At 33.4% G+C, this 16,831-nt stretch overlaps 1 protein-coding gene across 1 annotated transcript in view; it reads left to right on the forward strand.

Moving 5' to 3' along the window:
* Positions 1-16,831, forward strand: part of LOC114335849 (L-2-hydroxyglutarate dehydrogenase, mitochondrial-like) — a 60,004-nt gene that overhangs the window by 6,714 nt on the left and 36,459 nt on the right. The window contains exon 2 of the mRNA XM_028286140.2: positions 7,041-7,339. Within this exon, the coding sequence (XP_028141941.1) occupies positions 7,041-7,339 (299 nt within the window). The remainder of the gene's footprint in view (positions 1-7,040; positions 7,340-16,831) is intronic.

Below are 16,831 nucleotides of genomic sequence, written 5' to 3' on the forward strand. Positions count from 1 at the left end.
ACTAAGAATATGCGTAATTACCATTGCGAATGTGCAGAGCACATACTGAGTATATACTACATTACAGTAACCTACTTAAACGTTCTATGTATATACTTAGAATGTACTACCGCACTTCTTCTCAGTATATACCAAGAATATACTTTTTAGGATATTCTAAGAAGGTGCTATAAACCTTCTATTTATATACTTAGAATGTACTACCTCACATCTTTTAGTATATAGGAAGAATGTACTTTTTAGTATATGGGAAGAATATTACAAGGAAGTGCTATATTGCTCAGAAGCATGTTTTCAGCATCACCGAATCTCATCCTAGGTTCTACTTTCTACTAAATTTACATATTACATATGAGAATGTAGTTAGTACATTCTACAATATTACTTAAAAAGTAAATATAAAATATTATATAAATTTTAGTTAGTTATATCAATATTATATAGGTAAGTAGGTATATATATTTAGTTATTATGTGCATATAAAAATAAAAATGCTGAATATATAAATTTATATATTCATATTCATATACCTATCGTACCCAAATAAATATTATGTAACATATGTATGTAAATAACTAAAATTTATATGTTGCTTATATGTACCTATATACATACTTACTATTTAAGTAATATTGAAGTACCAAAATGAATTTTTTATTTGTAAGTTGACAGCAAACAAAATAAAACGTTTAATTATGCATGTTCCTATTCCTGGTTGAAATACTTGGTCTTCCTCACAACACAGCATAGAAATTGTTAGTGTTAAGTGTAGACACAAATGCCAAATGCCTATTCAGTAACTATTTTCATATTTTGTATTTTTCCTTTGTTCCCAACCCCCTACCCGCTAACCCCTATGCAGGTATGCAGCGGTCGTTTCCGCTTTGTTTGTGCCGGTTGTGGGTTTTGGCTCAGCCACACAGCTTACCTGAATGTCAATTCCATGTAAAAATAAAATTCTTCATAATGGAGAATTCTCACGACGAGGTCGAGGCGCGTGTTGAAGCGAGCTTCAAGTGGGTCCTAATTTAAACGTCGGCAAAGAGAGATATAATATATATAATAGTGGAAAAGAAAGAGAACGCAGATACCCTAAAAGACGGTAAAATTAGTAATATTTACTTTGTGATAAAATGTCCCGAATATGTCCCAAAGAATACAGGCAACCAAAAAGTTGACCGTCCTCAGTGGTGGAGATAAAAATATTAGTTGGTTTTTTTAATTCTCACAATGATAAAAATTAGAAAAAAACGTAGTTTGACCATAAAATTACCACGCCACTGATCGTACCCTCGGCTGACGAGACATCCACACTATCCACAGGCTAATAAATTTTAGCAATTGGTGTTATTTTAAAGGTCATAAATACCAAATTTTGACAGAAATTTCTCCATCCCTTCTTGGGTTTAATCTTTTTCACGTTGGGTTGAATCGCGTCTTCAGTTTTTATCTTTTTCTGTTACATTTTTTTATTTCACTCATAATGTCGCAACAAGCTCTGTCAGTTTTCCTCTTAAGAATACTCAATAAACTTAATCAAAATAGTAAATGCATTTCAGTTATGAAAGCGAAACGACAATTTCTCCTTTTTCGTTAATACAATTAATTCTTAAACATTTTTACCATACAATTAAAACAATTTTAAATAATGAATTCGGTAGTTTAATTAATAGTACCTACATACATAAATTTTTAAATTTCATTAATTATTCTTAACGAAGTTGATAATCTATAGGCTAACATTATTCTTCCTATACATACATATATATTATTTTTAAGATATTTTAAAAGTATCTACTTATAAGTATGTGTTAAGTATGTACTTATAAGTATGTGCTAAGAATATTCGGTAAAAGTATATTCTGAGAATAGTATCTACTTATAAGTATGTGTTAAGAATGTACTTATAAGTATGTGCTAAGAATATTCGGTAAAGGTACATTCTAAGAATAAACTTTTACGAATATTCCGAGTTACTACGTACACGAATGTACTCAGTATATTCGGTACGAGAATATACTTTAAAGTATGTGCAAAGAACATGAAATTTAGAATGTTTTTTAAGGTACATGCTATGCTTGTACTACGCATATACTAAAAAGAATATACTCTGACGAATGTTGGTAGTATATGCTTAGAACATGATACGAACATCATTGTTATGTGGGAACTTACAATTGATTTGTTACCATTTCATTAAACTCTCATGGAAAAATTAGACTGATGTTTATCACTAACTGGGCATTTTAATGAGTGAAACAGGAAGAACATGTCAAATAACAGGAATCATGTTTGTTAGTAATAGCAGTCTGATTTTTGAATGAGAGTTTAATGAAAGGGTAACAAATCGATTTTTTGTTCTGTCCGACAAAATACATGGGACGTTTTCGTAATGTGACGTTCCAAATTTTTAAACTATTCCACTATTAAACCTTCCCCTGTTCCAGTGTTCCTGTACATCAAAGTTTGTCCGAATAGATACCGTTAAGCTACTAACAAATTTTCAGTTTGCCGGATCCGGGTCTATAAAGTATGTTTTGCTTTTAAAATAAAAGATGTCCTTCATTTTGTGTAGGTTCATTTAATAAAAATAAAAGTTAAGTTTCTGTAATAATCAAGAGGCGGCATTTCGAAGACTTGCATCATATTAAAAAGATGTACCGCACGGCTCTGTAGTTAGTGTGGCTTTAGCCAATAAATCAAAGTTATGCGTTTAGAAGAGCATATTATTTGAAAAATAAGGAGTACCATAATGTGTCATAATTATAATCTCCTTTCTACAGATCAAAAAATTGTTTAGTAGGTATGTATTTCTAAATCCACACAATCATTGGAAAATGATTCATGGTAAAAAATATCTATTAATGACACTGTTATCGACAAAGTCGATCAATTTTAAACTTGGCATCATATATTTATTAGACTTTTATTTATCGTTAAAAATGAAATGATGGTTGTGAATTGTATTTTTTGTGTAATTTAATATTTTAGCAAAAACATAATCAGCAAAAATCTTATTTAAAACATGCGAACCGTTTTTGCAATCACAATCAGGGCTGCTTTATCCATTAGGCAATATAGGCAGTTGCCTAGGGCGGTAAATTATGAGAGGGCGGCAAAAATACTGTACAAAAAATATTTGTATATAAAAATTGAAATCGAATAACATTTAAGTACATCGTACATCCATCAATGGAATATAAGTGGGCATTCATTTCTAGAAAACAAATTGCATTTTCTTAACACTATTCATTCAAAATGGACAGAAGTTGTAAATTTGGGATTATTGGACCGTCGGCAGCCCCGCAAAGGCGGCGGGCGAACTGTTCTATAATTTTTTTAGACTCAATCCTTTTGGGTTATTCGTGGTTGAAAATTTACTATTTTCATTGAAAAATGTCGCCTTTTCGGACGGTTTTTTGCGAATACCTTAAAAATTATACATCTAACGAAAAAAACTATATGAAACATTTTTGTAGCTTATAAAAAATCAAAGAGATTCGTTCCTTCATAAGTCTTCTAGTGATAACATAAAAAGAGATATGGTAGGTGAAAAGACATTTTTTTGTGAATGCTCAAATCGGTGTGTTCAACTTAATAACAGAGAAATGGTCGATCTTAAGGGTATAATGCAGTGGCGGCTCGTATCACTTTAAGTAGGTAGTGTCAGAATTCGGGCAGCTGCCTAAATTTTTAGTGACGGGTTTACGATATTGTCAAAAAAGGTATAAAATAGAAATTTAAAAAAATAGGTACGGATACTTTTACATTATGTAGGTATATACCATTTCTGGGGTGTCAAGAAATTTAAACATTTAAAATGCATTCAGTGATTGATTTGACATCATGTTCGTCCAACAAGTAAAATCTCCAAAATCTCTCAACTTATCGCACTTTACACAAATATCGGAAAACTATAACTGAAATTCACCAGCGACGCGACGTCTGTCGTTTCATCTGCAATCACTGCAACAAAAAGATAATTTTCAATTTCTTTCCTTATTTCCTCGTGATAAACATCTAAGATGCACTGATGGAGTTCATTTTGTGTTGTTTTGAGGTACATGCTTTTAAAGATTTGGAACTTTGAATATGATACTAAGTCGTTGTCTAATTCGGCTACCATTGAACAGTTCCATAAAGATGCCTCTATTTTCTGAATTTTCCTTTTCGTCGTGATTTCTCAAAACTAACTCGAAAGCTCCACAAAACCATATAGATATAATTTTTAATTTGATTCAAAACATATCGATTCTTTATCCACTTCTTGTTCATTGTGTTTAATTAGACTATCACGATAAGCTGAATTTAACTCGGGTTTTATTAAAAATTAAAAAAATTTAAATTACTTAAAATAATAGTTTATAATAAAAAGTTTAATCATTAAAAATGTAATAATTATAAATACAAAAACGAGCGAGCGAGCGCGTAAAAAAACTCGAAAATATAATGTACTACCCTGTACGAGAATCTTTTTGGATCTACGATCCACTATTCACTATGATGAGCATAGTAAAAAATATTAGATCTTCCTTGTCGAGCCAGGCACGAATAGTCTCATTTAAACGTGTATTAAAAGTGCAATATAGCTCTATCTCTGTCACTTACATAGAATGCCCGTAAAATATTTCTCTTTTCAGCTGAGCCATCTAAGCCTTTGGCACGATGCGATCATCCCGTCCGCTGTGAGTGGCGAGGGTTGTACTACACTGCACAGTTGCCAGATTTTATATAATTTATAAAGAGAAAAGAAATACGCACAAAAAATAAACAAGCATTAAAACGGTTTAAAGATAAAAAAATATGTTTCTGCATAAAAATAAGGTAGTGCCATGGCTCCATGGCACTACCTCACCGGCCGCCACTGGTATAATGCTATCAATATATTTTGTAAGTACTGCCTGAAAAGACCTTGAAAACGACCGCAATGTTAAATTTCAATTATATTCAAACTAAGCGAGATATGGTGCAACAAAAAAGGATGACTAATTTATTTTAAGATAAAATGCGAAGTATGTATATTTTAACCCCTCATCCACCAGATTTAAATGCATCGTTTTGCTTCTACAATACCTTTTACTATAGTGTTATTTCTATGTTCAACAAGTTAAACGGGTTTAAAGTGTATGGTTTTTGGAAAAAATAAAATCAAGTTATAGAGAGCATGTTTAAATTTTTTTAAATCTTCCTTTTTTTCCATGTAACTCGAAAATGATAATGAGATACAGTAATAAAAGAAAAATCTTGAAGGGCGGCTACTAGAGAATTGCCTAGGGCGTCAATTGACCTAAACGCGGCCCTGATCACAATCAATGCAGTGTTTAACTTGTTATTGTTATTATAAAGGTATGTAGAAATAGAATACTCAGTGTAAGATATCTTTTTATGCAGCCCCTTATGATCAAATTCGATGTTTTCGAAAGTCATACCGCTACGACTACTAGGGACGTGTAAGATATTTTTAAAACGTTACTAGTTACATGTACGGAACTACCGTTTTTTAGTTGCCTACTCAATTCAGTACAAGGATCAGATACGTCAGTATTTTGTAATCAGTATTTGTACTCAGTACCACTGAGAACCGGTATCAATAGTAACCGTTACACGTTTGCACTTATTTTGCCCGTCTCTATTCGTTACGGCGACAGCCGACGGTCGTTAGTCGGTATTCAATTTGTTGTATACCTCGTCCAATTTACTTACCGTTGCACGTCATCCGCGCCATAGCCTGTGACACGATACCAACACGAAATATTTAGGCGGTGGGTGTGTTCTTTTTTAGAATCAAAATGATTCTAAAGGGGAACACACCTACCGCCTAGATATTTCGTTATGGTATCGTGTCACAGGCTATGGCGCGGATGACGTGCAACGGTAAGTAAATTGGACGAGGTATATTAAAGATGAGGTTCGATTATGGTCTGTTTTTAAACCAAGATGAGTAATTCAAATTTACCGCACCGTAATGCTTATTTGTAATTGGTATGCTTTTTCTCATGAGGATCTTTCAGTGAGTCACAGTTATTCGATTTCTTTCTAACGCATTAACTTGTATGTGACAGAAAAAAACGCACGTCGGTGATTACATTTCGTCGATGACATTTATAACATTTATTCTAGTTGTCAATAGATGGCGCTATAATCGAAAAAAATTATTTACGAATTATATAATATATCTACGAATATAATCTGTACAATTTATAAGACTATACAAATCAAAGAATTTTATAAATGCAATAAACACAATTGATCTGTTTTTATGCCAAATTGCAAATAAAATTTGACAACTGTCAGATTTAACTAAAATGTCAGGTTAGAATAAATGTTATAAATGTATATTATCACGGACTTACCTTTTTTTCTATCATTTGTGACGCACTAAAAAATGCTCATGAAAAGAAGCATACAACCTCAGGCAAGTTCACTCCACTGTCATGAAATTTTGACATTAATGACATATATGAAATTTTGACACTACTGACCTTTATAGGTTAATTCAGTTATATCAGCGATTTTTTTTTGTTTTCTGCGTAATTCCTTTAATTTTTAGATTTTTAGTCTACTTATATAAAAAACAGTTGGTTTTAGAACTCCTTGGCGACGTATAATAAAATATGTATGGATTACCGTCGAAGGCCAATATGATCAACAAAAAAAGAAGATGTATTTGGTGATTTTTCTAGTGACCTTCTTGGGTGTGAATATATCTTTTTAGTTTACTCCTCTTGGTTTAAAAACAAACCATGCTTTCTTCAGTAGTTTTAATGTTTAACATCAAATTTGTACTACAGGTACCCAGTTCAATATAAGTATGTTATGATCTGTAACGTATTATGTCTTCTGTAGATAATGGGTAGGTAGGTTTCCAGTAGGTATCGCTGGAGGTATTTTGTGGTAACTCTCGCAGTGGTGATTTTCAACGATGGTTTTCACGTGGTATTTATGAACTAGTGTTAGTGGAATAGCAAAATGTCCGGATATACTGTACAAAAACAACATACTTATTGCAAAATTTGAACAAATTTTTTAATACTTTTCAGGCCAGGTTCTCTTAAATCTGTGTTGTGTCAGAAGGGGATTAAAAGTATCTATGAATATTGCGACGAAAAAGAAATACCTTACACAAAAACTGGAAAACTTATAATAGCTAATGATAAACTAGAATGTAAAACTCTGAATGCTTTATATGAAAGAGGATTACAAAACAAGGTTGAAGGCTTGAAACGTTTGGACACACTTGAGCAAATCCTGGAAAAAGAACCAATGTGCAAAGGATTTAAATCAATTTGGTGTTCTAATACTGGAAATGTCGATTTTGAAATGGTAACCAACAGTTTAGGTAAGTTATTTTATTAATCAAATCTGTATTTTAAACAACCCTCGGAAGACGGTGCCTAGATTCTTACGTAAACAACGGTACATTTGAACACTATCCGTATATTCATTTTTTTAGTAAATGATTACAAGTAAAGATTACTAGAAACTTGTTTATTATACTATGAAATATAATTTTACAAATAAAGTACCGTTGATCCCAAACCCTTTTTTCAGTGCGTCACTAATTTTGACGTCATATAAGATTTTAAGAATGTCGCGAATCGATAGGCAAGACATTTTAGTTAAAACTGAGAGTTATCAGAATATTTATATTTATGTTTATACAGTGATGAGCGCGCTAATAACCGGCAAAATAGCGCAAAATATGGAAAACACATTCAGGCGCGGAGCACGCCAAATAGAATTATATTTTAGTGACGTCACGTTGCCTAGCAACCGTCGATTCTCCCATTATGAAATTCTATTTTGTGACGTCAGCAAAATAGAATTCTATTTGGCGTGCTCTGGGCCCAGTTTTAAGATAAAAAGAAATGAAACTAGTGGAGGTGGGAGATTTAGCGATAAAAATCTGAAAATATACATTATATTTATTGTTTCCCACATTTAGACGTATCAGAGGAGTATGTCAACTAAAACTGTCACTGTGACAGTGGCAGTTGCCAAACTCGTCCGATATGTCGGACGTAAAGATGGGAAACAATAAATAGAATGTAGTTTTTATCGCTAAATCTCCTACCTCCACTAGTTTCATTTCTTTTTATCTCACAAACTTAATGTGTTTTCTATCTTTTGCGTTATTTTGCCGATTATTAGCGCGCTCATCACTGTATATATAGACTATATAATTACAAATAGAGAAATCACATCTAAACAAATACTAGACGTAAGAGCATTAACATCACCCAATATCGGATCAGACCACAAAATGGTGCTTGGAAAATTTTTGCTCAAAATACCACAAAACAAGAAAAATCCACCTAAGTACTTCGAAAAACTAAACATAGAGACTCTAGAGAACCAAAACACAACATGGCTGTATAAAAGACGTCTAGGTCGTTTAGAACAAAGACTTGAGATAAACCCAGTAACACCAGGTGAAGGAGTAAATGAGACATTGACAAAAATAGAATATAATATATTACAAGTCGCAAAGGAAAGCATAGGAGTCACAAAAATTTGCCTGATTGCAATAAAAATATCAGAGCCCTGGTTCAATACTGAAATAAGAGATCTATAGTATGAGAAGAGGAAAGCATACTTACAATACTGCACTAACAAAACACCAAACAATTAGGTACCAACAATACAGAGATACAAGAAATTACATCAATTCTAAGATAAGAAATATAAAAAGAGCATATTGAACACGCTTTACCAAAGGAATGGAACACGATTTGTATGGGGTGCAAAGAAAAGTTTGGAAAATACTAAAAAGTAGGCATTTTTGGCAAAGTAACGTAAGTGACATTTTTGGCGAAAATCATGTTTTTCCATTAAACTAAAGTTATTATTGTTTAGAAGGTACTACCAAAGTGTAGTAAGCCTATAATTACTGTATAGGCTTACTACACTTTGGCAGTACCTTCTAAACGATAATAGCGTTAGTTTAACGGAAAAACATTGTCATGTTGGTATTGTTACGTTGTTAGATTGCCATGATAATCTTGCGGGGGTTGAATGTCTAGTTGAAACACTGACTCTAACTTTTTTAACTTTATTTACGATTTACAACATCAATCAACATAAGGTTACTACGATGTTGTTTCGCAGGGTAGTCCTTTAGGACACCCTTCTCGCAGGATGGCTCACTAGCATAGTAACGATCTGAATAATAACAATACTACAATGATATCCTATCTCAATCCCTCTGTGGGCTATTTATATCTCCTTATAATTTGAACTTTGAAAAGTAAAACTATACGTGATCGTCTACGAGGTTATGCAAACAAAACTGTCTTAATCAGCCTTCGTTTTGTTTGCATATTTAGAAACAATATCTTTTGTAACAACTGAAATTATTTAAAATTATATACATCTTTTGATAAAGATTACATTATACAGTAAGGAGTTTTTTCCCTTACTGTACACCTCCCATCGGGGAAAAAAAATGAAAGCAATGGAAAACCTTTGCTCTTCATTTTTCCCTTCGCCCGTTTGGTGTTAATTACCTACATAGCTCGTTTTTTAATGAACACAACAAAAAAAAATCGTTTACAATTATTAATTCCATGAGTATTAAGTAGTCTTCTTCCTATTCTCACTTAGTCAATTTTTCACTTTACATAATTGATGGATTCGACCGTTACTTGATGGAAGTTCATTTTATCTCACAATAAAACACTGAAAAACGTTTGTTTTTCTATACTTCCACAAAATTTATTACAACTATGTTATTACTACAGCTGTTTCGGCAAAGTGCCTTTCTCAAGTGATATATTTTACAATGTGTTTGCCTTTTTAAGTCTTTAACTGAAGAGGTTGAGGAGTGGGGAGCTGTTTGTCTCGAGTTCGTCATTCAGAATTATATCTGTATTTTTCAATTTATTAATTTCCATTGATTCTAAAAGTGATAGCTTAAGGCCTTTATTTTGAATATGTGGAATTTGAAACTCTTCATTGAAAGAATGATTATGATCTAGAAGGTGAAGTGCGTATGTAGAAGTGTCTGTTTTTCTATTGTTGAAAGCCCTTTTGTGTTCTGCTATCCGTTTGTCAAAAGTTCTGCCAGTTTGACCGATGTAAGTTTTCGGACAGTCACCACAAGTTAGTTTGTACACACCACTCTGTAGTTGCTTTCTCTTTCGGCTTTTATTGTTTTTAATATGTTTGCTTAAGTTGTTGTTAGTTCTGAAAGCTGGTGTTATTCCTTTCTTTTTTTATGTATCTGGCTATTTTTGTTGTTATTTTGCCAGTATATGTGAGAGAGCAGAACTTGAAATTAGTGTATCCGCCACCACAGAAAGAACCCAGTACCTTCTGCTCTCTCACATATACTGGCAAAATAACAACAAAAATAGCCAGATACATAAAAAAGAAAGGAATAACACCAGCTTTCAGAACTAACAACAACTTAAGCAAACATATTAAAAACAATAAAAGCCGAAATAGAAAGCAACTACAGAGTGGTGTGTACAAACTAACTTGTAGTGACTGTCCGAAAACTTACATCGGTCAAACTGGCAGAACTTTTGACAAACGGATAGCAGAACACAAAAGGGCTTTCAACAATAGAAAAACAGACACTTCTACATACGCACTTCACCTTCTAGATCATAATCATTCTTTCAATGAAGAGTTTCAAATTCTACATATTCAAAATAAAGGCCTTAAGCTATCACTTTTAGAATCAATGGAAATTAATAAATTGAAAAATACAGATATAATTCTGAATGACCAACTCGAGACAAACAGCTCCCCACTCCTCAACCTCTTCAGTTAAAGACTTAAAAAGGCAAACACATTGTAAAATATATCACTTGAGAAAGGCACTTTGCCGAAACAGCTGTAGTAATAACATAGTTGTAATAAATTTTGTGGAAGTATAGAAAAACAAACGTTTTTCAGTGTTTTATTGTGAGATTTTCACTTTACACTTCACACTATTGGTTACCATTGTACCTCTTATTTATCTACTCAGTATACAGCTGAACATTGCTCTTATGAATTACTAAGTTTTTATTGTTTTTATTTATGATAACATTAGGTGCTCTATCTTCAATAACTGTATATGGGCCTGAAAACAAAGGATCTAGTTTTGAAGTTGACTCTTTCCTAACTAATACCTGGTCTCCTTGTTTATATGTTCCGGTGCTTGTCTTCGCATCGTATCTTGCTTTACTAGCTTGTTTTGCACTTGTTAGCGTCTCTCTGGCCTCTTTTGTTGGTATTTGAAGTCTGTATCTTAGCTCTAAAGGGTAGTCGTCAAAATTATATAGTGGTTCCACTTCGTTCTGTAGATTTGTCGGTAGTCTACAGGTTTTCCCGAATACCAATTCAAACGGTGTGTAACCTGTTGCTGAATGTACTGAAGTGTTATATGCAAAGCAATAATATTGTACCCATGTACTCCAACTTGTCGGGAATTTCGACAGTTGCATTCTCAGATACGCATTTAAATGCTTATGAGTATTCTCTAACGCTCCAATTGTCTCATGGTGGTATGATGCGGAGTTTAGTTGCTCTATTTGCAGCAATACGCATGTTTCCTTAAATATTCTTGCCATAAACTCTGTGCCTTGGTCTGTTACAATTCTTCTGGGTACTCCATACCTCAAAATGAAATTTTCTACCAATGATTTGGCTACTGTTTCGGCTTCTTTATTCTTTATTATATATCCTTCTATGTATTTGCTTAATTCGCATTGTAACGACAATATGTATTTGTTTCCATTGTCATCTTCCTCGAGTGGGCCTACAAGGTCTATGAATATCGTGTCAAATGCACTTGTGGCTGTCGATGTGATATTCATGGGTTGTCTGTTTATTTTCGAGTGCTTGTGCCTTTGGCAGCCATCGCATATTTTTACATATTCTTTGACATCTTTGCGTAATCCGTTCCAGAAATAGTATTTCCTTATATTTCTGTACATCCTATTTATACCTGCATGTCCTCCTGTAGGTAACATGTGGAAGTCGTTAATTATAACTCTTCTCAATTTCCAATCTGCTATATTTTGTTTGTCTTGTATTATACAAACTTTTATACCTTTTCCTTTAAAAATTCTTGGATCCTTTCGTATTTCGTTAAGAATTGGCCGATTCTTATTACTTTTTATTATCACTATTTCCTTAATCTTCCTTTGTGTGCACATATTTACTAAGTCTCTCAGCGTTGCTCGAAGTGCTAACGCCGATCGAGATTCTTTACTTTCCGAGCCTCTCAACGACGCGTGTAACGCTGACGTTGATCTAGAATCTCGGATTAGATAAATAATATCATCATCCTTATTAAATACTATATTGTTTTCTATATATATTAGCAGATTTCAATTGTATATGTTTGTATTCCTCCTTGTCTATCAGTTTTACTTCTATCCCATTTTTCGGTGGTTTCAGCAATTCGACAACGTCCGGTTGATCAGTCCTTACGTCCTCCGAATTCTGTACTTCATCCTGCCTTTAAGCCTGTGCTCTTCAATTTCAGTTCTTTTGACGTGATTTCAATCCGTGATAAGACATCCGCTGTCACGTTCTCTGCTCCTTTCACATATCTTATTGTGAAGTTATATTCTTCCAGTTTTAGTCTAAATTTCGTTAATCTGCTAGACGGGTCAGTCATTTCAAATAGGTATACTAACGGACGGTGGTCTGTTAGGATAACAAATTCTTTTTGTAGTAAGTAATGTCTCCATTTAGAGATACTCCATACTATTGCCAGTAATTCCTTTTCTATTGTAGGCTAATTTAGTTCCGCCTTGTTCAGTGTCCTACTAGCATATGCTACAGGTTTGTCATTACTATTTGAAAGTGTGGCTCCTAATACTATTCCTGAAACATCAGTCCTTAAAATAAATTTGTTTTCTTCCGATAAATCCGGGAATTCCATTACGGGTGGGTTTGTTAATGCTGTCTTTAGTTTGTCAAATGCTTCTTGACATTCTGTCGTCCATTCGAATTTTACATTTTTCCTAGATAATCTATTAAGTGGTGCGGCTATTTCCGCGAAATGGTTTATGTTTCCTATAATAATTTGCAAATGCTACGAACCGTTTTGTTTCCTTAGCGTTCTGGGGTGTAGGATATTGTGTCATTGCTACTAATTTCTCTGGGTCTGGGGCTATTCCTTTTTCCGAAATCTTGTGTCCTAAGTATAAGAGTTCCTTTTTTATAAATTCGCATTTTCTTGGGTTAAGTTTCAAGTTAACTTTCCTAAGTCTCTCTAATACTTTTACTAGGTTCTGGTTGTGTTGTTGTAAGTTGTTGCCAAATACTATCAAGTCGTCCAGATATATGAACATGCTTTCGTAGTTTAATCCTGACATTGCCATCGTCATTGCTCTTGAGAAACATCCCGGGCTTGTCTTCAGTCCCATGGGAAGTCTTGTCATCTGGTATTGGCCTCTATCTGTTGAAAATGCCGTGTAGGGTCTAGAGTTTGAGTCTAATTCTATTTGGTAATATCCCTGATACAAGTCTAAATGTGAGAAATATGTTGCTCCAGATAAAGCGTCTAAAATTTCTTCTATACATGGTAGTGAAAATCTGTCTTTTTATATTTTATTATTTAGTTCTCTGTAGTCTATTACTGCTCTCCATTTTTTCATTCCCTGATTATCACTCTTCTTTGGTACTATAAGTAATGGTGATGAGTATTCCGATACTGCGTTTTCAATGATTCCTTCCTCTAACATTTTGTCTATCTGTTTATTGATTTCCGTTTTCTGTCCGTGTGGCAATGTATATTTTTTTCTGTAAACTGGTGTCGTATTTTTCTGCAATCTAATTCTTGCTTTGTATATATTCGTTGTAGTGCAAGGATCGTCCTCCAGATAAAAAACATCTGCGTATTTCGCACAAATTCTATCTATGGACCTCTTTTCTTCTAATGTCATGGTCTCCGTTTGTATAGTGTTCAAAAGTCGTTCGACTCTGTCAACTGTTTGCCTTGTTTCTCCCATGCAAAAAATATTGAATTTGTCTGAATTCTGTATTGTAGGTTTAAAATTTCTAATTTTTATATCTGTATTATTTACATTTATCATTCTTACGGGTAGCATACCGTTAATGGGCTATCAACTATCAATCAACTATCAATCCTGCGGTAAGTACTCCTTCGCAAACTTCTTGTGGCATGACCACGTATTCTCCTGTTTCCGTTCCTACATTAAAAAAAATGTATAGATTCGCATCTTGCTGGTAGAGTCGAAAAATTTTCCCCTATTGTTTCCATAGGTACTTCCGATGTTTCCTTTTTTATTCCCAGTGTTCCTTACACATGTGATATACATTTGAAGTCTCTGTTCGTGCCATTGATTCTTCGTCCTTAGCAATAGCGATTGCTTCCGATAAAGTTGCGATTTCTTTTGCTTTTAGTACTGTTTTAATTTTTTTCATCCTTGAGTCCATTTTTGAATATGCTTATAGCAATTTTTTCATTAACACTGTTGCCATTGGCTTGTGCAATCGTAAGCTTAGCCATAAGCTCCTCCAAATTCCTTCCGAATTTTTCTATGGATCTATTTGCTTGTTTGGCTGAGTTTATCTCTGCCGATAAAACTGGTACTGATTGTTTCACCGTCATCTTTTTCTTAATATCCGCTATTAGTTCGCCAATCGTGCCATATGGACCTTTTAGTCGTAGCTTCGCTGGTTGTGTCAGTTTAGCCTTCAATACATATGTAATCAATTGCTTCTTTCCTAGTTCGTCCAAAAATTCATTGTATAATTCGATTGCATCCGTGAATGCCTTGATCGATTCTTCTGTGCTTCCAATATGTGGGATCAGGTTCCCTGCGGTTTTGAGATCAAATTTTTCTGTCATTGTATCGCCTTTATGCTTCTCCTTTCTTTTTTCTAATACGCCTTTTATTGCTTCAATTTTTTCTTTTTTCCTTGTAATTATCCCCCTGACGATTACCTCTTGTTTTTCGCTTTGTTCTTCTAAATTGTATTAAGCGTTGAATTAAATTTGTCTGTGCAGTATATTAATTTTTACAACCATTTATTGGTAATACTCAAGCTATTTTGTCGTTGTATCGTGTCTTTTCCCAAATTCCTGTCCAATATTCTTAGTTCCTCCAAAATTTGTCGAAATTTTTCTTCGAGCATAAATAAAATATGGTTCCCGATATTCTTTTTACTCCGTCAACTAATATATGTAACTATTTCCGTGTATAGGTAAATAAATAAATTCTATAAATAGATGTAGCACCTAACGAAAATGTAGAAATTATGCAACGTGATCCATGTAATCAGTTCAAGTTCACTTATGCAATAAGAAGTAGTAATAAATCATCGTTTTGCTTGCTAAAAAAAATCATGACCTGCATTTTGTATTAATGCATTTAGCGTTTGTATTTAAAAACAATGAAACATGATCGTATAATGTTTCTACTTTTATTTTTAGATATTGTAACTTTTATTTAAACAAAAGAAACGAAACGAAAAGTTCTTTAGCAATAATAAAATTAAAAATGAAATCTATATAGCCAGCTGTATAATGATTAAATATACACATATAAAAAAAGTAAACCAATGTACTCACTCTGTCTTTTAGCCCTCTCATTGGTTCGTGGCTGTTCCTGGAAACTGGGTATCCACTCTCTTGATCTAGTCACCTCTCGTCGGATCTGTCGTTCCACCTGCCTTCTCCATTGTCTATACATCAACCATACGACGAATATGAATATTAGGGCAAATGCTATTATTCCCAATATTTCTGGAATAGATATATAGTATCCCTTTTCTTTGGTAGCTGTGGTCCCTCCGCCTCCGCTGTTTCCCGCTTGGTTTATAAATACTTGCTTCTTCTTCTCTTTGTTTTGGTTATTTCCCATATTCTACTTCTTCTCAGCTTCCTGTCGTCTCAGCTGTCCAGGTTTAAAGGGCTAAGGGTCGCCATGTTATGTTGGTATTGTTACGTTGTTAGATTGCCATGATAATCTTGCGGGGGTTGAATGTCGAGTTGAAACACTGACTCTAACTTTATAACTTTATTTACGATTTACAACATCAATCAACATAAGGTTACTAAGATGTTGTTTCGCGGGGTAGTCCTTTAGGACACCCTTCTCGCAGGACGGCTCACTAGCATAGTTACGATCTGAATAATAACAATAATACTAGAATGATATCCTATCTCAATCCCTCTGTGGGCTATTTATATCTCCTTATAATTTGAACTTTGAAAAGTAAAACTATACGTGATCGTCTACGAGGTTATACAAACAAAACTGTCTTAATCAGCATTCGTTTTGTTTGCATATTTAGAAACAATATCTTTTGTAACAACTGAAATTATTAAGTATTTTCTATGGGAAATAAGCCACAATTTTATTAAAAAATGAATTTATTAACGTTTCGAAGCCCAAATCGGGTTTCGTTGTCAAAATACAAAATACTATTAAAATAAACAAAAATGTTGTTGCTAAGTAAAAAAATTCTTCTAATAATTTATTTAATCTGACTCATTTATATTGGCAATTCAGACGTATATTAAACATTTTAAAGTAGAAGACTTTAAAATGATATCTCCAATATTTATGAGTTGCGTTCCTGGGACGACTTTACTAAAAGATAGTTCAGTCGATTACATGAAATCAATCCCAACTCAAGAATATCCGTCGCAAAAAAATCATAGCATGTGATCTGTCTTTAAAAAGACAACCAAATGCAACGATGACAGTAAAATTCTCGCGTTAGAGATTCCATAGTAAATTATTATATTATATTATAAAACTGAAATTATTTAAAATTATATACATCTTTTGATACATATTATATTATACAGTAAGGAGTTTTTTCCCTTACTGTACAACATGATTCGCCAAAAATG

This window comes from Diabrotica virgifera, chromosome 2, assembly GCF_917563875.1.
Source record: "Diabrotica virgifera virgifera chromosome 2, PGI_DIABVI_V3a".
In the NCBI taxonomy this organism is placed as follows: Eukaryota; Metazoa; Arthropoda; class Insecta; order Coleoptera; family Chrysomelidae; genus Diabrotica; species Diabrotica virgifera.